The sequence below is a fragment of the Falco naumanni genome, chromosome 2 (genome assembly GCF_017639655.2).
Source record: "Falco naumanni isolate bFalNau1 chromosome 2, bFalNau1.pat, whole genome shotgun sequence".
Lineage (NCBI taxonomy): Eukaryota > Metazoa > Chordata > Aves > Falconiformes > Falconidae > Falco > Falco naumanni.
Window position 1 is genome coordinate 84,676,950 of NC_054055.1, and position 24,034 is coordinate 84,700,983.

At 38.9% G+C, this 24,034-nt stretch overlaps 1 protein-coding gene across 1 annotated transcript in view; it reads right to left on the minus strand.

The window, feature by feature from the left end:
* The window catches only part of SYTL5 (synaptotagmin like 5), a 63,777-nt gene that overhangs the window by 20,175 nt on the left and 19,568 nt on the right, over positions 1-24,034 (minus strand). Inside the window, exons 3-9 of the mRNA XM_040582448.1 lie at positions 19,521-19,636; positions 18,002-18,134; positions 15,996-16,121; positions 11,348-11,504; positions 9,665-9,794; positions 7,727-7,833; positions 3,053-3,145 (exon numbers count right to left, since the gene is read on the minus strand). Of these exons, the coding sequence (XP_040438382.1) occupies positions 3,053-3,145; positions 7,727-7,833; positions 9,665-9,794; positions 11,348-11,504; positions 15,996-16,121; positions 18,002-18,134; positions 19,521-19,636 (862 nt within the window). The remainder of the gene's footprint in view (positions 1-3,052; positions 3,146-7,726; positions 7,834-9,664; positions 9,795-11,347; positions 11,505-15,995; positions 16,122-18,001; positions 18,135-19,520; positions 19,637-24,034) is intronic.

A 24,034-nucleotide genomic window follows, 5' to 3' on the forward strand; every position in this document is an offset into this window, starting at 1 on the left:
CATTATGAACACACACAAACAAATTCATCATATTTCCTCCTGTTCCTAATATGCCTCAAGCTAAATCCCAGTCTTTATCATTTATGCATTTCACCTAAATCATATGTTAAAATGGGCATCTTTGGACACCCTTGGTGAACAGTATATGCTACAAAATTATCCCTGTAAAAGAAAAGTAAAATTTTTGTGCCCACTTCAGAAAACAAACAAGGTTATACCAACACCAGGAGGTGGATGAGTTGTTCCCTGCTGAATCCAAATACTCTTTTTCTTGATCTTTAGGTAAGTGGGCAGCAAGGGATAAATGATTGGGGTAAAAAAACCCTGAAAGTCCTGAACAAATAAATGACCACTGAGCCTAGAATTTATGTAAGCACGGTTTCTGAATTGCTTGCAAACTCCAAACAAAATAACACAAATTTAGTGGAAGTATTTAATATACTTGACTTTCTTCTCCCACAGACCCTGTTCTGTGGCATTTACACTGGACATTACATATGCTAAATGTAATGACCTTAAGAAATCTACTCATTTTCCAGCTTCGTAAGTAGTAAACGGCCACCACATATGAAGGATGCAGACCCTCATTTTAGTACCTCACCAAGAATTACACTTGTTTTGCATCATATCTTATCGCTGCAGTGAGGCACTGGAAGAATTCAGTCTCACTGATTTGATGGGTCTTGACAATGACACATTAATATGCTTGGGAGAGGAACTGGTGAAGGATGCAGGGAAAACTAAACACACAGTTCATGTGTTAGCTTTAGGAAAACACAAAGAAAAATACTCTAATGCTGAGATACAGTTCCTGTTCAATGTCACTTTCCATTTTCATTTTTGCTTACTCATGTTACAGGTAGATTTCAAGTTTCTTTACCCTTTGAAATATTTCTTCCTTTAACTCAAACACTTGTTATCAGAGTACCCATGCTATCCTTTAAATTCTTACATTTGAAAAAACAAAAACCAAAAAAATCCATGCAGTTAAAGCTTACTGTTCATTAATAACATTATTTCAATGTGACTTAATAGTACACAGTTATTTGACAGGTAAGTAGATGAAAAAAAATCAATACACTGCAGAAGGCTGAAAGGCTTCAGCCAAGCAGAGTAAAGGCAAAAAAGAAAGAAAGAGGGGAAACATCAGTAACACACACTTAATGGGAACAAAACCCACCAAAACCTGTAAAATTAGCCTGCTTTCACAGGGAGAAGCAGCTTACCGTTCACAACTTGGCCATTAATATAGCATGCGGTGACACTAAAAAACATGTCACGGTGAATACAGAGAAACGAGAGCATTCAGACGTGAGATTATCTTAGACCTACAGCTCTGGAAAAGCTGTGCTCTGCCTAAGAAAAAGGTCAAAGAGAAATCTACAGCAAAGGACAAAACCCAATGCACAGACAGAAGGCTGAGAGGGAAGCACTGAGAGGGAAGGCTCTCTAAGCGCAGTTCCGCAGCTAGCGGCCTAAACACAGAAAGCACTTAAGCACCTGCAACCTCGTATCAATATTCAGAGGAAATAAAAATAATTCTGTCTATAAAATCCATGGGAACAAAAAGTATTGGAGACAACGAGTAATAGTTATCCTTGGGTAAGTGGGTCTAATTAGACCAGTGTCAACAGGCCACTTTTGCTCAGGCCTGGTTTGGTGTGCGGTGCCACACAACGCTGCTGTAACAGTCTTTCTGTGAACTGCACAGATCAGAAGTGAAAAGGGTCTGGATGTGGCCAAATGTAAGATACCGAAATGCCCTGTGACGGCAATTTTCTTAGCCCTTTCTCCTCCCCAGGTAAGCCAAGCTTGGATTCAGCCTACTCCATCCCCTTGGGATCAAGAACTTCAGCAGCATTCCCCGGGCCCTGCTTGCATGGGGACTAATGTGGATGCAGTCTAGAAAGGACAGTTCATTGGTTACTGCCACGGACCAAATTTTCTCTTCCCTTTTAGCATGCAGACTTCTCATCTCTCCTCATCCTTTTCAACTCTCTCACCTTCTACTTGGAATTTGTTGCAGTTTTCTGATACTCTGTATGCTGACCAGAGCTATTCTTAGGCAGAAGACATGAAGAAGAGTGGCCAGAGAGGGCTCCGCCACTTTTCTGAAGATGCTTTCAGTTGCCCACATTCTAAGTGTCAGATCCCAAAACTGGGGTACACAGCACTTAGTCATAAATGAGACATGGTAAAAGCTTTTATCAGCCATTTTCTTTCCCAGAGAATAAGACTGCATAATGAACTGCATAAGGCTTGTTACACCAGTTTTGCTGCATCTCAAGTACCTGTTACAACCCGAAAATGCAGCTATCCTTTTTAAAACCATCATTAAGTTGCAACACTTAAGACAACTGCAAGACTCAGACATCTGATTTACAGTATATAGTTTGTGGGTATGACAAGAAACAAAAGCATATAACAGAAAAATACTTTAATTATTGCAGAAGGTAGAAAAGTTGTCACCAACAAACATCCCCAAATATCTCCCTTCTCACTGTAAAGAGAAATACTTTTCAGATGTGGCTGGCATAGCAATCACGTCACGAAGAATGAGAGAAGCTAAGTTGGAAGATGGACAATGATGCCACAGAGTGGTATTTATGCCAACAAAACAGACAAGTATTTGTGTCCCAAGAACCTGAACAATCAGAAAGTGGTTTGAGATGGAAGATCCCACCACAGCTTTGTTCTCTTTATTTCAAGTAAATTAAGATAAAGTGCTCCTCTGCAAAGCTGAGCAGTCACACACTGCAAACACCTGGTTTGCCTTCTCCAAATGTGAGCTTGCTTGTAACCTGAGCATGTCAGGAAATCTGCTGATGAGTATGAATGATTTATCTTTCCATGTGCTGCAGAGAACAGCATTTTAGCTTTGAACAACATTAAAAATATAATAGAAAAACTATCTAAATGTTAAAGGATGTTTCTCAAGTGCAGGATGAAAGACAATCTGCTGCTAAGCGGTATGAAGTTAGAACTCCTTTTTGGAGGAACAAATGGTCTTTTGTGGAAGGACAAAGCATATGTTTTCTACTTGAGATCTTACTGTTGATAATCCACTTGTCAAATGTCCATGTTTCCTTGAATAACGAGAAGCCACTATGTCATCAATGTCTTCTTCTGTTTCATCCAGATAATCCTAAATGAAAAACAAGCATTTTAGTCATCGTGTTCTGCTCTGTATTTGGTCAGCTTCTGTTGCTTAGTTTTGTTTCCTGTATTTTCCATTTTAGGAAGACTGTGCAGGATGCACTCAAAATTCTAATCTCTAGAGGAATTGTGATTGACATTTTCCACATCTTTTTACAGGCACACAGCATAAGGAAAAAAGACAAGTGTTACAGTTTCAGGGTTCAATTGATTAAGAACTGAAAAACTCGACACACATACTTTATATCTTATTCTGGAGGTGCATACCTTTGCATGGCCAACAACCGTGCACATAAACAAACCCCACTCCCATGCCTACTAACAATCTCATGTGAACTACCTTATTCTACCTTACTACTCTTTGCATTCAGGAGTTCAGGTTTGGAAATCTTAAAGGGACATGGCGAGAATTTTTCAAACCTTAACAAAAGAAATGAGTGAATTAAGGTCTGCTACCAGGGGCCAGGGGATCACAGATACACTAGTTTACCTGAAGACATTTGTAGCCAGAAGCCGTTAGATGACTGACTTCTTGGTTACAGTCCAGGTTCCATGTTTTTACAGGACATATTCTTTACAATCCAGTTTTCCAATGATGGTCCACATTTATATCAGTCACACACAAATGAGCAAGCACACAATTTGCATTACACTTGCACCCTTTCACGCTGCCTTTGGTGACAGGCAACAATTTTGTGCACACAATCATTAACATAGAACCGCTTTCTAACAGGTGGTGCTGAAAGCCCTGGGTTATTATTCCAAATAGGAAGAAACTTGTCCTGCCATCATACACACAATATATTTGAGGGGTAAACAAAAACCCCAGTTGATGTGCATATTTTAAAAATAATTAAATTCCTGTATTATTTTAATAATTTAAAAAATGGAGAAAAAAAATCAGTAATTACACAGTTTCATATACATGCCTGAGTTTTAATAAGTCTGGACTGTAACATCTTTAGCCCATATACAGAAAAAAAATATTCATTTTTTAACACAGCAGTAAAGTAAAATCTAAAAATAAAAATAATCTGGTTGATAGTCCTAATAGGACTGATAACTTTAAGTAAAAGTTACACAGAAAAAAACCCCAACAGATAGATATCATCCTATTAAGCATAGGTTGGAAATTTCAAGCAATCATAAACCTTATGGTAGGTATTTTGAAAGACTGCTTTTAGTTTTAACAAAAGTTTAACAGAAATCAAATGTTCAGCTTCCTTATACCTGCTTTGCAGCTATCAAAGTCTTACATGGCGACCTACCTCATTCTTTATTGTTTAGTTACTCTCACTCTCTTAAACTAAACAGAGAAGAACTGTATTCAAACTCGGGAGTCTCAAAGACTTCTACGCTAATCAGGAAAAAAGCAGAGAAGAAAAGCTGCTGGAGAGTTGAACTGTCACAGTTTATGTAAAGATCTGCAGAGCATTTGTCATTAGTATGCATAAAACCATCTGGTACTTCACTTCTCTGCTCCAGTGACTGAAATAAAACCAGTTGAAAGTGATGCAAATTTTTCTATTACAGTTTTCCAATTGTAACTGCATATCTAGTATTAGGAAGAGGAAAACCAGGACAAGTCATCGCTTTATTCGGGACCAAAACGTACATACTGAAGCAAACATTCCCCTTAGCTTCATGTTCTTACAATAAGCTTCCTCTGCTGGTTTCTTCTCTTTCTAATCTATTCAGGGCACTGTTACCACCCCATAGAAAAAAAGAAGTCACAGATATTTTATACTCTAAGGAAGAATTCCTTGGAGAACCAGGCACAACAGAGAAAACTGTATCAGGGAGACAGATTGAGAGCTGAATCTTCAAAAGTAAAAACAAAAAATCCCCTAAAATAAAAACAAAACGCCCCACCCTTCACTTCTACTCTCCTCATTGACTTCAGAATTCAGGTGATGTACTCAAGTTTAAAACAAAATTTGTTTTCCTTTCCCGTACGACAGGAAGAAGCAATTCTGGTAACACATGCAAAAATCTTTCCTTTATATTGTTGTATACATACCTGTGGACTTTAACATAAACAGTGCTACATTTTTGTTGCTGAATAATTAAATACAGGGGAGAAAAAAAAGACAACATCTTCAGACTGGGGTGTTTCAGGTCTAGACACTCAAACATTAAGGGCTTCAGTAAGAGTCCTAACGACAGCTAGCTGACTACCATCTTCTGTCTGCAATCAGATATCTAAAACTAACATAAATAAATAAATAAATAAATAAGTCAGCCTATGCTCTTTATTCATTTTGCACCACAATGATTATGTTTCTCAGGAGGTGTTACGAAACTGCAACTATGTAACTGGTTAGTGTTATCAGCTTATTAAAGTTAGAGCTAGTAGGACATTAATCTCATCGTCTCCAGTGGGGGTTCTAAGACACACATTACCCAATTACTTCCAATAAAGCAGCTGAGCATGTAATGAACACTACTTGGTCAGGAATTCAACACACCCCTCCAGATAGAGTGTTCACACACGAACACAACACAAGATTTAACTGATTCCCCTTGATACTCCTTGATAAATATGTACTGCAGTTCGTGGGTTTCTGGGGGTTGTCTCTTTTCACTGTCAAAAGCAATGTTAAGTTAGAGAAGCAAAATACGCATTCAATTTTCCAGCTGATCTCTCTGTATGTGTAATAGGTTTTCCTGATAAAGCTGGGAGCAAAGCAGCTAAAAACCTATTCCCACCCTTTCAGCTGATAAATTCCAGCAATCTGCACATCCTATTAACACGTGGCATCTCCCACCACTGCTGTCACAGCTCCCATCACTCAGGAATCAGAGACTGAAGTACTTCAGCTAGCTCCACCAGTTGGCCAGGAGAAAAGGAGGTATAACTTTTCTCAGGCTGCAGAAGCTTTTTTTACCCTTCATCAGATCTTTCTTTTTGCCTTTTCTATCAAGCACCAAATAAATTAAATTCCAGCAGGAATACAACTTTTATCTCAAAACACTGCGTACTTAATGAACATAGGGAAAGACTCTGAAGACTCCTGTGAGTCAAATTACCCTAAAAAATATGGTAACACTAAAGCTAATGAATTAAATCGATCGATTTCATAAGACAGAGCAAGCAAGGATATGGGTAGAATCAGAGATCTATGACCCCTGTTATGAATGCAGTTTAAAAGGGAATTGGCACTCAGATGCCAGAGCAACTGAATCAAGGTTATGCCACAAGAGAGGTCTCTGATGTTTAGCAAAGAAGCTAGAGAGCTGCTGAGATGCAATCTGAAATTTCATCCAGTCAGCAAGAAAGAAAAAGAAAAAAAAAAAAGAAAAAACCCACCTCTGAATAAGAGGAAGACAAAAATCAAAGAACAGAAAACCACTCTGGGCTTGGCATCTCTGACACCTGCCTCAGAGAAATCCCCAAATGATAACTACCACACCCTGTACAATTAGAGCAGAAAACTGATATAAAGATATTTAAAGTCTGTATTTTCTTATTTTACGCTTTTCTTCTGCAATATTTTCCAGCTTCTTAATCAAAACCGCATTCTTTTTCTTTATCACAATTATAAAATAAAACACTTATTTTTTGAAGTTTTTCTTCCACAGAAACCTGACATACAGGAAGGACTTTTTTTATTTCCTTAAAAATTAACACAAACAAAACTGCTGCAGGCAAACTCTGAGTGCTTACAATCCAATAAACAGCTGGGAATCTCAATATGGTGGTTTTCCACCGAGACGCAAGTATTAAATGCTACAAGAATGGGAGACATCTCCCATGGCCAATGCTCTTCTGAGAAGAGCAGATGGTTGGGAAGGACTGTGACATTAGGCAAAATCCATAAACCATAACACAGAGGGTTAGGGTTTTTGTAAGCTACAAGCACACATTTGGAAACTTCAGAACAAACCATGATTAGATGAGGAACTATTTAAATGACTCTTCTTTTTTTACCCCTCATGTATATTTAACAAGCTTGGAAATTCTTTTATAGCATTGATGCACATCTGCAACTTGTGTGTTTTGAATATGTGCATAAGAGGAGGGGGAAGTTGTGAATCACTTCAGGAAAAGCAGCCTATAGAATACACAGAAAAAGACATAGAGATGTATGGGAGAAAACAGTGAACAGGAAGAAGAGGCGAGGAACAGTGTCAGAACAGAAAGTTACGGCTTCATTTGATGAAAATATATATGTGTAAGGGGAAAATCAAAGCCAGACAAAGATTAAAGCCTTTAAAGTATAGTATTTTTCAACATCAAAATTAAAACCTAAGAAAGTATGAATCAACAGAACTTTGGAACATGTGTAATAAATATATAGTGCCTGAAATTTATTTTCAGGCCAGATTTCTTTCACCTGTGAAATCAAAAACCAGCAAAGCAGTAATAATCTGTAACCATGACTATTCATTGGAACCATTCTATAGCAAACATATTCAGAAGATGAAGCTGTGTAAAAACCCATTAAATATCCCTGAGATAACGCTCTGCATTACTTATATTTTACATAGATATACATACAGTGCTGATTTCATAAGTCTGAACAACCAGGATTTCCACCAGATACACATTTGCATGTTTATAACTCACCAGTTCCTGATCTAAGGCACTAGGTACAGATTTGCTTCTTATGCTCAGAGTGTCCTCATTTCCTTCAGAGAGAGATTCACTCAAATCTATCTCAGATCGGCTACGATCTGGAAAATAAAAACAATTTAAAAATTTGCTATAATTTGTACAAAAATATTATGTTCCATCTTCCACACTTTTAAAAGTGTTGTCTCAAACCCAACTGGTTTTTAAGAAAAAAACATCAAAACAGTATTTTAGGTATCTGTCACGAACTCCATGACAACTGAACATCAGTATGATAAATGGAAAAATACGTTTTCTGATACTGTTCAGTCTTCTGGCCAACAATTTTCTCCCTGCACTATTTATCTGCTGTAATTTTCTCCTGCGGATAACATTAGAGATCAAGCTTTTGACTTTCTCTGGTAGGCCCATCAGCCTGGAATATTGTAAAACTCGTGGTCCAAGTGTTTGCAGTGATGATCACATCTCCCACCGCCACCAAACTCTCCCCAGTGTCTGCTTCAGAATTAAGCAACTGGGGATGCAGATGGACACAGCAAGTACTTCTGCCATTTCTGGTGCTCCTTGTGCAGAAAGGAGGAGGAAGCAAAAAAGTCTCATGACCTGCACAAGTTTCTTTCAGTACTGCAGACCTCTCATCCACTCTGTAGGCATAAGACATGTTAGATGTCTTGGAGAAAGATTTTCTTAGTCCTCCCCACACAAATCTTTTGTGTGACTCTTCCATATTTTGAGAAAGAAAGAGGAGGAAGAGAATACTTCTAGATCCTGCAGGTAGGAATCTGGAAAGTTTTTAATTGTTCATCTTCTACTTGGGCTATAGCTGATGTGATGGGAAAGGTCACTCTCCTGAGCTTAATGGCCTTTGAGATCCTCCAACAAGGAGACAATGAAACGCCTGATGCCCATTCCCAGGTTGCCTGCAATTTTGCTCAGCATCCATCTGCTTTGGTAACACAAGGCCAGTTCTTTTCTGCTAGGAAAACCTTTATTTCATAAGGTAGCAGAAATAGAATTTTCACTTCATAAAGAAGTACCAGCCTGTAACACCTCTGCCTGGAGCTGCACTGTACAATGCTCCCAAAGAAACTGAAGCTTTCAAGTCAAAAAATCTAAGGTGAAGAATATTATCTCCTTTGATTAGCTCTGTGGGATATGCCACTAGGTTTCTGCTTTGGAACAAATTCAGCTGAAATTAAGTGAACCCCGCTGTGTTTCAGAAGGCAACTTGTAAGTCTGAACCCACTCTGTCAGCCCTGTAAGATGCTGCCCATGTGCCTGGGAGAAGCAGAAGAGTGCTGGGCACTCCTGCCTCCTGTTGCAGGTAGGAGGAGAGGAGGAGGATGTCCACCCACTGTGGCCAAGTGGCTCTGACAGCACCTTCCTGTGCAAGCCTCATTTACCTAATAGCTTCCAATGAAATCAGGTAAATTACAGATTACTTGTCTGGTTCAGTGCATCACGTATAAAAATGAAATGACATGACGTCTGTAAGGGACTTGTCCTCTGACAGCTCATTGTTTCCCAAATTTGCTTCTGGGCAAAGTAGGTGTGAAATATGGCAGCAGCACAGCAGTATTTTATACCGATTGCAGATAGGTAGTATTTTATACAGCTGACCACACAGAGAATGATTTAACAACGTGCAATTATGAATGAAATCTTGTAACAATTCTAAGACCATGTGATTTACCTAATACTTACATCATGCCAACATTACTGGGTTTAGGATTAACATTTTTTCAAATGTAAAACTTGTGAAGTAGTATAAACTTGGTTAGTAAAATTTTCAGAATTAATATGTACAAATTTATGAAACTTACACCTGATCTTTCAATGTGCTTTAAAAACAAAAGGAACAGAGTCACAAGAATAGGAACAATCCTCTGATGAGAAAGGCTGGCAGAAAGAAGGAAAATACTTGATACTTGCCTGATGACAAAGATACCCTAGAAACTGCAATGGAAGGTGTTCCAGATGCTTTCCTACAGTGCTTCTTTACTAAATCTTCAGGCACACTTTCACTTGCTGGAATAATCATGCCATTCTCTAAGCCTGTGTCCTGTGCAATAAGAAAAATGGACATCTCATAAATACAAAAAGTGAGCTTATTCACTATCAGTCTACAAAAGCATTATTTCTATCAGCTCCCAGAACTCCAAAGCTCCTTTAGCATGCACTCTATTACTGAATATATTTAGATTACAATCTAATCTGCTTTGCTTAGCACAGATCATGTATAAAATTTGCACAAAGATGTGATTCATGCGTACATTCTGAATTTGCAACTGAAGAATCAGAGCAGTGGCATCAGGAGTGAAAGGAGGGAAATAAAACACTCAAATTATTAAAAGTTCACTTAGCTTGGAAATTAAAAAAAAAAAAAAAAAGAAGGTAAAACCTATTAGTTTTATACCAGCATAATGATTTCAGCCAGAGTAAAACCAAATGGACTTGAACTAATCAAATTATGCCAGAATAACCCCTCGAATAAAGCCAATATGCTTGATATTATGGCTTTTTGCCTTCCTGTAAAGGAATAGCCAATGACTAACTCCATCTAAATTAAATGGATTGGCCTTTTTCAACCAAATCTAATACACTTGAAATCCAGTTGGTCTGTGCACCAACAAGAATATAAACGAAACAACAAATATTTTATTTACAGCTCCCCAAACTGCCATTCATATATACTAATTTATTTTTTATTAGGAAAGGCAATATATTAGACCAAGTATTCGGAAGTTAGAAAAAGACTGATGCACTCAAATGCTCATCTACTGTTTTCTAAACATTAACAGTAAAACGGCATTATGTCCAACTATAAATTTCTCTTTCATTGTACACTTAAGTCACCGCAACTTAGAATAACTCGCTGGTGCAATCATCCTTATTTCTTAAGGAGGGTGACTGAAACGAATTCAACATGTGCATGTCTGCGCACAGCCAGGCTGCCTGGAAATGGAGTGTGCCTGCTGCTGGCGACATGAACCACATCTTCCTGCTTGTTACAGAGCAGCTGAGGCAGCTAGCTCAGACGTGGCCACCTACACAGCGTGAGGCTTAACAGCAGCTGAGAGGAATCCCACCTCTCGTTTTGATAAAGCACCTAGCACACATTTTGTGATACACCATAAATTATGCGGAGCCCAATGTCCAAATCCAGAAAAGCCTAAAATCAGTATGGCCTGATCTTCTGCAAGTGCTGAGCTTGCCAAGTTTCCCTTAGACTTAGTCAGTGGGAGCGTGCTGGACCCTGCATGCCTGAAAGGCACATCCTCAGTTCATGGCACTTCTTCAAGGCCCTGGTGCACCAAAAATGCTTACTCCCATCCCTTGTGCTTCCCAGTTCAGAATCTGTAACTTATTATGTAGTGCTGGACATTAACAGTGATTTTTAAACAAAAGAAAAATGTCTGCCAAACCAAAGCCACGTCACTGATAGAGCACGACAAATACTGTTCTAGTAGACATCTTCACTGGTCCCTGCAGAATTAACGAAGAAACAGAATCTCCTCCATCAGGCTTGTCCTTTCTCAGCTACAAATCAATTTAACAGGGCAGATACCAGCCAAGTCATCCTCTTTGGTGCCAGCTCTACACCGCTGTACTTACCCTGCTATAATCTGCAGTCATGCTGCGCATGCTGAGCGCCAGAGACCTTGAGAGGGAAGGTGTGGAAACGTTGCCTCTGTTCACAGGACCCACAGCCCCTCTCAGATGGGCTGCAGTGGTCTCTGCATCGCTGCTGTTCAGCAAAGCAGCACTCCCTCTGGGACGGAGAGAAGAGTATTAAAGCATTATTGCTTCGAGCAAACCGAGGCAACCAGCTTAGCAAACCACTGCAAGAAAACAACCATGGTAACAGTTTACTAGAATAGCATTGCCCTGTATGAACTGTGTGATCCGCTGCAAGGGAATGCTCACCTGGAAAGAAAAACAGAGGCAAAAGTGAATTACAATTACTTTATACATACAAGTATTGTCAGCACTTCTACCAGAACTGCAAATGGCCCAAATGGGCAGCTCTTGTCCAGGCTGCAGAAGCTGCATTCATCCACGTTCAGTTTGCACTGCATTCCCATCCCCACAGTCGGTGCAACAACTTGTGTGAACTTCCTAGCAGGCTGCTCCTTGGTTTAAAGGAAAACTACAGTGACAGGACAGTTCTGACCACTTCTGCATCGAATGTTAATGCCAGCACTATCACCACAAAGTCTAAAACCCTTGGCTATCAGCTCTCTGTCCTCTACAGAAAAACAGCCTGCTCACTGTCCTATTTATATTGCAATAATGAGTCTTGGCCTAAACTAACCAATTCTTTCGACCAGCTTAGAAAGCTAGGAAAGCTGGACAAGGGTTTTTTTGCCAGGTTTCATGTTTGTAAAAGTGACAAAAAAGCATTTGTGATCAACATACCAGAACCCAATTGCTGTCTAGTACTACAATGGGCAGAAATTCTTCCATGGGACATTTTCTACTAGAAAATACTGATTAGTCCATGTGAACACTGAGTGTGAGGAAGGGTATGCTGTTGCACTTTTTGTGACCTTTTTGAACAACGAAGATTATTTTTGCAAGTATTGCAACACATTTCCAGTTAAAGTTTTACTTTCATTTGAAATCTGATTTGCAGTAAAAATACAAGTTCTTGGCTGATCTATTCTTTCTCCAGAAACATCAGTTCAAACTTCTTAATTTTCCTTTACAGCTCAGAGAAATCTCAAAAAGTCTTGCAGGACAGTAACAGTTCTGCATATAATCCTCCTTACTGCCTTAAAAAAATAATTACTGGTAAATAGGAATTGATAAAGGAATTGTACCCTTTTCACATGGAAAATACAGTGTCTGAGGAAAACAGTAGTGCAAATTTACTGGAGAAATGTTTTGGAACTTACAGCGTATTTTCAGCCAAAAGAGGCTTGCTTAATAAATATTTCAGATTTGCAGACATCTTCATTGTACTGGACAGGAGCTGAATTTGACCTTCACTTGGTTTAGGGTGGCATATCATGTTTAGAGTAAGTGCAGTAAAAATCTTCTCTACCACAATGGAAATTTTAATCAGAACTACTGTTGAACTGAGAAAAAAACACTCTGAAACACAACATCTCCTGTCTCACCACTACATTGAGCAGTGAGCACAGGCTCTGAATCCATGTTGGTGGAGTTATTGAAAACAAGGAAAACAAAGGAAAACTCTGAACACCAGGACTGTCTACAAATGTTGTGCAACCCCATTTTTGTCTTTTATTGAGCATATGGTAACCTTTTTAACCATTACTATCTAATTTTGTACATTGGAAACAGTAGATAATGCATAATAAACATGCTCTTATGCATGTGCACTTCATATACACACACTACTACTTTTTAATTTGATGAGCTAGTGATCAACAAATCCTACTAAACGTGTTGTAGTTGAATTTTAGTCCTAGCTATTCCCACAAAGATGTGTCTTTGCTGCTGCAAAGTCAGAAAAATCAAGGTTACTGGCTGTCATATATATTTTATCAAAGCTATCAGACTTAGATGCACACACCTTAATTTCCAAATCTGCTAGTGTATGGAAAGCAGCCAAAATGTAGAAAAACTGGATTTTTATTGCATGTCACACCACTTTTGATGGATTTTTGTGACTTTCCATTACAAAAAATGTTGTTACAGATATTTTTTTTCCCTCACTGTGTAAACTAATGTAAATCAAGAGAAGAGTTCAGAAGCAATAGCAGGCTGGAATAAAAGATTGAAAAACATGTTACAAGGGGTTCTGCAGGAGTCATCAGTCAGACTGAGCACTTGCACATTGAACGTGCTAAACAGACCTCTTCTGTACTTTGCTCTTACTTCAGTTGCTATTAGAGAGAGGTTCAACACATTTTATACAAACATTAAGTAGACAACAAATAAAAGATGTTGTTACAAGGTGACTATGCCAGGCACTTCCATGTGGTACACAAGACCTCAGTACAATAGGGGAGTGTGCCTGTGTAGATGAACCTGAAATGCCTGTATTATTTCCCCTGGAAGTATCCCGATGCAGCCTCCCAGTTTGGTCAGCTGCAAAATCAGTAAACGTTTTTACTGGAATAGAAATGAACCAGCTGAAGAGATGAACTCATCGCTTGGGACTCCCCTGTTGACAGCTCAGTACATCTTCTTTTAAACAAAATTGTTTAGAAAGAATAAAATTTCTCTCTTGGTTTCCCTGCTGGTAGGTGAAATGTTACCAGTTTTGGCAATGTAGCTAAAAAGATGAGGGCAATTACAAAAATCAGAAATATGCAGGAAAGTCTAGGACAGCTACAGTGTCACAAGCTGTTATATTCTTTTAATTTGAAACTTGAAACAGTTATGGAGGGTAGCCTAGGAAGCTTTGCTATTAATTTTTTAATAATTACTACTCAGTTTTCTAAATTAGCAACAGATGAACTAAAGCAAACATCCTCAGATACATAATTAAGTATTTAACTATGCATACAAGACAGGAATTTTCATCCCTCTACTAAGAAACGTAAGCTGCTCCTCAATCCTCCCACAAACTAATATTTAGAAAGTGCCACATCTTCCATAGACAGTAGAATAATTCAGCTCCCCCCACCCCCCAGAATAAAACATGTCCTGGCAATGCAGCCAGGTTACTGTGTACTTTGACAAAAGACACCGATTTGACCAGGAGAGGATGAGATGACAGGTAGTGAAGGAACCTGCTATAACGACCTCATACCCCTAATTTAATAAATCCCACACCCTGGCTCTGGGCAAAAGCTAGAAATGGATGATTTATGTGAAAGTCAAGCAAAGCAAATCAAACATAAAGGTTATTTTTATTGACTATTTCAGTCTATCCTGCTATGTCTGTATGCAAAGCTTGTATCAGGTACTGAATTCTACCACATGGACAAAATTATTTTGCTTCATTTATGGTTAACTACATGATAACTTTCTTGCAGTCTGGCACATCAAAACAGCCACAGAGATCTCTCACAAGCATCCTTTTTGTCCTTATTTTGTTAAATTCTTAGAGAAATCTGCATAACCTTAGTGTCAAGCAGCCCAGACACCAGATTCCTGAGGTTTTGTCTCAGATCCTTCACTCATCTCTATTCAATGAAAAGCAAAAAAAAATCCAGAAAAACAGCAAAAATACTACTCCTGGTCTCATAAAAGTTGGATAGGCATCTGGCTAGATACAGAAGGCCTAATTAGCTTAGTGAAAAAAAAAAAAAAAACACCAACCCAAACCCTTAGTAACCTGCGTATGAATTAAAGAAGAAAACCAGCTATAAAGCTGATTCAGCTAGTATGTATGGCAGCATCAGAGGAAAAAAAATTTAAAAAATCAAATTGCCAACTTTCAAGAAGATTGTCACCATCAACTTGGGGCATGTTGCAGAATGTCCAGCAAATGGGGTTTTGAATTGTAGGTAACAAAGGGAAGCAAGCTCTTGCTTAAACAAGAAGGCTCATCTGTGGGTGAATTAAACTTCACGATGTTCATTTTACCTGATATCCTGTGTTCCTATATATCTATTTGGAGTCTCCCAGAATCACTGATTTAGAGCTAGAAATCTCTATTTGATCTCACAGCAAATTATTATAATTTTTCAATCCAGATTGTAAAATTTCTAGGTGTGTGCACCTGAGCAAAGAATGTGGGTCTACACCCAGTATAGACTATTCAACTGAACAAGAAAAATGTGAGCTATTTTTTGCTTCATTTTGGAGGTGGGACCTGAGAATAATGTTGCACTTGGCATTTTATAATGCCATCAGCGGCAATAACTGAGATGTCTTAAGCCCAGAAGAATAAATGGAATTTTATTAGAAATAACTTGGACAATAATTATGGAAAAGAAGGGCAAACAGAGCCTTTGAAGAAGAAAATATAAATTACAATCAATTAACATGTCATTACTGAAAAAACACTTTGGAACAAAGGGCCTCAGTTCTGTAACATGAACACAGTTCATCAATTAAAGGCCTCAAAAACCAAAGGAGATTGTACCAACAACAATCACCAGCTGAACACAAGGAGAGAAAAGGAAGATAGATGGAGATAATTTTTAGGGGGGTTGGGTAAGGATTTTTTTGTTAGTTTTGTTTTTTGATTTTTTGATGTGGTTTGTTTTTTTTTAACCATAAGCTCTGCTTCTCAGCTAGTACTGATGCTGAGCATTCAAAGACACAACGCAACGCAGAGGACTGGCACACACCCTTAGGTCCATCCCGGCATGAGCTTTACCACATTTCTGCTCCTCACCTCTCAGAGCAAGGTGTTGACTTGCCACTGCGCAGACTTTGGGTTTCAGCTTCTGAGCCCATGTTTCTTTCACCTTCATCCTTTGCATTTGTAATTTCTCCTTTGGTAACCACCCTAATTACCTTCCTGATGAAACAAGCAATAAAAGATTTTAAAAGTTGTAAGGTTTTTTCCCAGGAAACAGCAGCCTGACTGCAATATCATGACATGTGCATTTTATTAATTTAATCTGTCTGACCTATGGACAACTCTGAATACAAAGGTCAATAGGGCACCAAATCTGGTTATTAAACTGATTCATATGAACAAAAAAAGCATCATATTTGTTATAAACTGCTTTTTAAGACTCAATTATTAAAAAATCCCTCCTACTCGACATGGGCACTTCGAGCTTTGAACAAGAAGTGTCTTTTATGAAAATTCCCTCTCTTCTTTTTTTTTTTGCAGTTTATACACAGCAAATTACTTTTTACTAAGTACGTGTCTTTTGCCTTAGCAAATTACACTATATGTATTTTCTCTTCAAGATTGCTTCGTGATTTCTAGAATTATATGTATCAATTCCCCAAACACGCTGTTTCCCAAAAACATAGCATCACCCCCTTACCCTGCAACATGTGCCCTAAAAAGACAGAAATGAAAGCAATGAAATAAAGTTTTGAAAAGTAACAGTATTCTTCACAGACTTACAAACAACAATAGATTGTTAAGTCATCCCATGACACTAAGTGTCAGCAGCAGTTGGCCACAAAATAGCTTTGCTAAAACAAATCCACTCATAAGATATAAGAATGTGGAACCTTAGGAAGAAAGGAACAAGGAAAGAGGAGGAGGAATAATGAACTACTTGGAAGCAAGCCTAATTCTTGTAGGATTAGATTTCCTTTATGGGGAGTGTCACCACCAGAAAACATTTCAGACCACAAACTGAAAAAAGTCTGAACACCACTAAAACAAACAGACAATTACAAAAAATAATTATTCCTCATAGGGGAATATGACTAATAGATTTGCACAAAGGATTTAAATTGAAAGAGGATTAGAAAAGTAAACTTCAATGCACTTTTAATATAGCTACCAATTAGCATGATTTATAGCAACATCTAAGTCCTGTTCTAGTAGACTCCCTAAGCTGGTTCTTTCTTCACCTTAATTTGAGAAGCCAGAGGCATTCTGATGCTCTTTTCCCCAATATTAAAGAGAGATAAATCATTCATGTTAACTTCTGGAGTCACTGGAATAAGTTATTCCATACTCAGCTCTCCTCAGAAGTAAAAAAAAACTGTAGAAAGCTACCTACCCTATATTTAAGACCCATAACAAAATGTCTTTTGTCTTCCAACAGAAACAAAGTTTTCCAATGATATGGAAACAATGTTATGAATGTTCATCTGATTTTTCTTCCCACTCGCCCAATAGCCTCAAGTTAGGCCCAGACACCACTCGTGCAGCCCTAGAGTGAATGTATCTGTCCATGTCCCCTGAGAGTAAGTAAGAACTCCTCTAAGGGCACAGCCAAAATTGGGTTACACGTGTCACAGACTGCAAGATGACCAGCAACATACCTGTTTATTCATTGTCACACAGAGAAAAGGGGCACTGCTTGACTGTTAAATTGCATTTGCTATGGAAGCTAAAGGAAAATTGACTTGTTAGCAGAAACAACTAGTATACATAAAAACCAGGTCCTCCAAATACTACTTTTTGCATTTGCTTCTTCAGCGAGCCTGCCTTTAGGGACACACTGTTACTTCCTAGTATAAACAAGAAAAATCCAGGAGTAAAATTGCCTTTTTTCTGCTACCTTTATAGCTGAAGAGTAATTACTGCTGCAATTCCTAGGAAACAGCAGTCTAATTATAGTAAGTATGCTTTTAAACGAAGGCTGTTTCTAACCCTGGGAAGTTTGAGACTGATGTGGAACACTGGAGGAACTCAAAAGAAAATCCATCCAACCATCTGCAGCTGTTACCCGATTTATCAGTTTCCCAAAGAAAAGGTTTTACCCTATCTTTCTAGGTCCACTGAAGATTGATTTATGCCCATTTGTGGAGCAGACTGATACATCTGGCCTTTTTTCTTCATTCTCTTGGGGCTGATCTTTAAATGTTCTTCCTTCATCCTTACTGGAAACTGTGTCTTCATGGGAGGAGGAAGGAACAAAAAAGTTAATGTTTGCACAAAAAATGCAGCATATGTCAAACAACCTAGAAAAATAGGTTTTCCATTTTTCAATATTAGATAAAACCAATGCTAGTGTCATGAAAAAAATTGGGGGGTTCTTTGGCTTTTCCTTTTGAAAAAAGGGAACAAACCTTTAAATAGCTTGAAATGTTTCTCATTATCATCTCTTGTCTTTAACTACACTTCCAAATTTATCACTGACATCATTTACTAGACAAAGGACCTGAAATATAATTTTGTGGCATACTGTATTTCCTGTGTTAAATTAAACAATGCTTTCCTAATTAAATTGTTCAGCTAGCAGCAAGGTGTGGGAATAAAGGCTTAAATACATTTTAATATACCTATCAAATAACAAAGTAACAAATCACAAAATACCCAGTTTGACAGGCTGCATAATATCAAAACCCAAAGACCGTTAAGATATTTGCTGGTCTGACAGCTTCTGAAGCACAGCAATATTGGCAAGATCAGCGTTTTGCCAAGCAGTGTATTTGCAGCAGGCATTTTTCCAATGACAGTAAATATAGTCCCTCCCCCTACAAAATAACCAAGCCCATCACCTTCCTACTGAAACTGATAAATGCTACATCTGAAAACAGACTATCTCAGTAACAGCTTCTGTGTGCAGAGTAATGTAGTTAAGTGAAGACCGAAGTATCAGCATTCAGGCAAAACTCCTGTTTTTTAAACCAGTGACCCTGTGATACCATGCAAGGTACCATCAGCAGCTCGCAGACATGGTACTTTTGCTGTGCAGGGTCAAGACAGCCAAACTGTTTACTGTACCTAAAAGTGCAGGTGCAATTTACTGGAGGCAAAAGGAAAGTCAAGAGAGAATTGAGAAGTACCAAGTAGTCTGGAGGATGCCCATGTTCCAGCATACAGCACAGGAGTTAGCATTTATTTTTCTTATTCAGAGTTGAAGAAGAAAAATGGAATACCTTTTACATACCACCATCACAAATAAGAGAGCTACAGTAAAAAAATATCTGGTTTTAGAACTCTGCATACAGACAAACTTTCTGGCAGAAACTGAGAATGAACTTTTAGAGCCTCAGCTGCTGGCTTTGCAGCTGAATAATACTGTCCACCTGTTTGGACAGTGATATTTTAAGTAGCTCTTTACACAGAAATATTTATTCACCTTACCTTTCATATATATTAATCATTCACAAGTCACTGCATAGTAATACCCAAAAATGAAATCAATTAAGATTAAAATGCTAATTATACTTACATATTCAACAGTGGAGAATAAAATACAATACAAGTCAAACAGTCTGGAAACAAGATTTGAATGTATTAAGCAAGAGCCTATCTGTCTCTTGTGGTCCCTACCTGGGAATTTGCGTAAGATAGACTGTCTGACAACATCAGTTCCAAGAAGATTTGATTGTTTGAAGCGCTTTGCTCTCTCTTCGAAAAACCATTCTCCTGTGACTATCCGTAGCTGTCTATATGAGGGGAAAGAAAAAAGTCAGAGATATATGTTCATTAACAAATTTGGCCAACCAAAACTCCTGCTTAAACCTTTAGGTCATCATCCAACCATCAGGCTCACAAACTCTGGACATTTGCACAGTTCAAAATAAAGAGTGAAAAGATAGATTGCAAAGCTTGGGACAGCAGGGCATGTAGCAGAAAAATATCATCTTGCTTTGTGAATGAAAAGCAATTTTCAGTACACAAATTCAGTTCGCAAAAAACTACCAAATATCTGTAGAAAACACGTAATATACCATCTCCCTAGTCCTTCGGATAGTGAACTACTCAACCTCACAGTTTTCAGTATCTCTTAAAATCTGCAAGAAATGTAGAAACAACAGTGGATGGAGGGAGACCCCCCCCACCGCCCAGCTCCTGCCAGCCATGTCAGCAGTTCATGGACTTACACACATACATATTTATATGCCCTATATATAGGTTGCTGCAGGCCTATATATATTTTTAATCTCTGAGTTTCATATGCTGCCACTATACGTAGTTTCGTCACATGACAATGCTGTTATGAATTACCTATGTGTCAGAGGTTCAGAGCAATGAATTTTTGTTTTTGTACTGTTCTGGATAACGCTGCTTGTTCTGGTTTCAATTCTCTTACCTGACCTAACCAGCATTGCTGTTTTCCATAGGTATATTTTTATGCTGATCATTAGCCTTTTCCTGAATCGGTTTCATTATGGTCAAGCATCACCATCTCTAGTGCCTCACTACATACAGTTGATGGCAAAAAGCTACTAATCATGAATACTCAAATAAAAAGCAAATAAACAAACTAAAAAAAAACCCCCCAAAATTTAAAACTGATCTAGCTCCAGACATGTTCCTGCTTACTGTTCAATAAGGAAACTTATTTTCAAACCTATACCAAAAAAGAAATCATCTAGTCTCTTGGGCGTGAAAATTACTACAGATGTATTTAGAGCACTGATCAATATCTTCACTATTAAATTACTTTTGAGTCATGCCTGAATGGAGAGTCTTATTTGAGAAAATACTAAAAATCACAGAATAGGATCCTGCCATTGGTAAAAGACCCTAACATCACCAGTTCTTCCTAACCTACTAATGAATCATGCACCTTTGCATGAGTCATTAAAAAAAAAAAATCAAAATCCAAAACATGCCCACAAGCATAGAAATTAAAGATTATTGCCTTATCTTGTTGTTGCAGACTACTACTGACAAAACCCTCTATAATTCATCACCACAATCCATCATTATGCGAGGCATTAACAAAATCTCTACGTTTCCGCTCAGAATTTTAAAATTACTATTGTTAGACACAAACACTGGAAAGGATTCACTGCATTAAAAACTATGCACAGTCCGGCTAGTATGAAAAACATTTTTTCTTTGAATGTGTATTTTCACAATTCATTTACAGCAGGCACTTCTCTGTGCAGTTATTTTTATACCAAGATTTACAGCAAGTTTAATATTTTCTATCAAACCATAAACCTTTCAGGCCTTTGACTACGCCGTCATATTCCACTGCAATATAAATTATGTATCACATTGCAATATGAACTGCATGGTTCATTCACTTTTTTTCCCCCTCAGTTACTCCCAGGTTTGACCATAAAACTCCACAAGTGCCATTTTCCTCTTGGATGGAGATTTTACTCATCTCCAGTATCTTACCAGTAATGTTTAACTTGATCAAGGCCAGACAGGGCACTCCCCACCTCGCTACCCAGATAAGCACCTTCACACTCCTCCAAGCACAGGACAGCCTGAAGGAGATGACATGACCTACCCTAGGGTTCCAGCAGTGGGAGGGGGAGCTGCCCCATGCAAAGCTACAGGCTCTTACAAGCAAAAACTTGCAATTATTTCCACACCTGACCCTGACTTGTGCCACCTGCCTGGGCTGCTGCAGTTCATGGAGGGGCAGCCCAGCCCTCTGCTACGGGGTCCCCATGGAGCCATCTCCTACTTTTTCTAGCCAGATGTGAACAGCGATGAGGGAAAGAAAACCTGTCTGGTACTGTCTGATTCACTAGTGCCCAGAGGACCTCAGCCTGGGCAGGTCAGTAGCTGAGACCAGTGTGTCTGCTTGTTTTACCATATGTTAGTCTTATAATCTGATGTGGAGATTCAGCCCTGCAGTAGCAAGACCAAGGGCTCAGGGAGGAGCATGGGCCCTGGAGTGATCAAAGGAGCTGCAGCTAAGGGATAGATGGTTGGGGCAGCTGTGGGAGGAAGCCAGGAAGGAAGAGGATGGAGGGCTGCTGGGCTGTGCAAGGAAGGATCAGTGGCAGTGCTGCTGGTGGAGGGAGGAGGTCCTCCCCCAGCATCCTTCCCTGGGAGAGAGCCTTCCTCTGCTCCTCCACTTCACTGTGGTTCAATATAAGTCACCCGCAAGCTTAGAGCTCACCACCAGTCTCCCTCTCTCCATCCCCACTCCATTCCATGCCATTTGAACAACATCTCCTACTCCTCCCCTCTGGGACCAAAGCAGGCTGCAAGATGGGAAGGTCTGGCACCAGGCTGGGAGTGAGGAAGGATTCCTGTGCAGAAGGACTTTCTCTTGCTCTTGTCATCTCCTTGTAGTAGTAGCTGCTAGCCCCATACTCATCTTCCTCGCAGCTGCATAAAGCTGTGCAGGGAAGAGATAGGTTAGTCTGTTTGGGCAACAACAGTTGACCCCTGTATGTTCTGGCAAAGGATAAATAAGCAACCTACTTCTCTTAATAATCTCTCTCCGCAGGCTGTAACCTGCCACCATTAAATACCCCCTAATTACGTAGCTGGTGCCCTCTTACTTGGCCAAGGAAGTTCAGGATCATTGCCGTGTGCTCTGGCAAACACAAACTGGACCCCCAAAGAAAGGGGAGGATGCGATCAAACCCTTTTGCAGGCACAAGTGGGCAAGGGAGCATGACAGCCACTACAGTGATGGAGCTGAACAGTGTGCTGGTTCAGCTAATGATGGCAAACTGAATTGCCCATTCATCAGGCTGACCTTATTAAGCAGTAATAAGATCCATATTTTAAAGTGAGGTGCCAACTCCTTGGCAGGGCTACTTTGAGGATGCCCACACCCATTCTGCTCTGATTTCACGAAGAGAACCAGGTTTGAGGTAAAACACAGACAACTCCCTCAAGTGAGGCATGAAACACAGCAAATAAACACAGTATGGCCTTGTCTTAGTCAAATGTTTCACTTCTCTAGCCAATCCTGTTATCCACAGCAAAAGGGAAAAAGCCAACAGCCATCAATAACCACCCATTGCAAGCATCGCATGAAAGAAATCTAGAGGCCTCAGCTTTCACTTCAGACCTTCATCCTTATTATCACCAATGTTGCTGTCAATGTTGGGATCCTCCAGCTGACAGTCCTCTTCAGCAAAAATATCCTTACCCAACAGATCACCTCTACAAAAAATATCACATTCTAAAGAAATCAGGGAAAACTACTAAGCTTTGCAGCTTTGATTTTCTAGGGCGCTAGTATTAGATGTTTTTTCACGTGTACTGAACAATTCACAGGAAGACTAGTGTTCACGTTACCTTAATCATTCATACATGTCAGGAGTACCTATTAAAATAATTTTTGTTCTACACAGAAATAGAAATGAATTCAGATTAAATGATCGCCTAAGTCTCTGACTTGAAGTTTGAATTTCTTAATTGCATTTGACATTCTGAATCAAAAATTGAAAAGCGAGACCTAAACAGTCTTATAATAATTTTATTTTCATGCATTTATAATTATGACAAGGGGAGACTACCTTTCCTACTGATATAGTACATCTTTCTTCTATTTCTGATACAGGACTTAAATGAACTCTTCCCATCTAAATATCTGTTTCAGTGGCAAAAGAAGCAAGGGCATTTACTCAACAGTACATCAAATCAGTGCTTTCAGGTCTGGGTTTTGCTGGTTTTAAAATGGGTCCAAGGTCTATACTGACTAAAAATCACAGTATGTGCATGCATTTTCTTAACTTTCTTTTCTCAGCACGTAGCATACACAAAGTAAAAAATAAGTATGTGTTCGACCAAAGCAGTGTTTAGATTGGCCTTCTAAGGTGTGCAACAGATGCTGAATCCAGTAGCTTTAGAAAGAAGACAGACTGATATGAATTGTAATAGCAGCAATTTTTGCATGATTGCTCTTTCCTATACTCAAAATGGCTAGGAAAATTGTAAAGAAAAATCACGTGCAAGTAGGTAGGTTTAGTACCAAATACTTTAGGTATCTGCTAAAGTCCTCATACATTAATTACTGATCCACCTACTCATGTCTTCATGTGAGAGGGAGTACATCATGGTTCCGTGCTCCTTCTCCCTCTATGATCCCATACTAAATGGATTAACTTCACTAAGATGCTGTTTAGTTTACA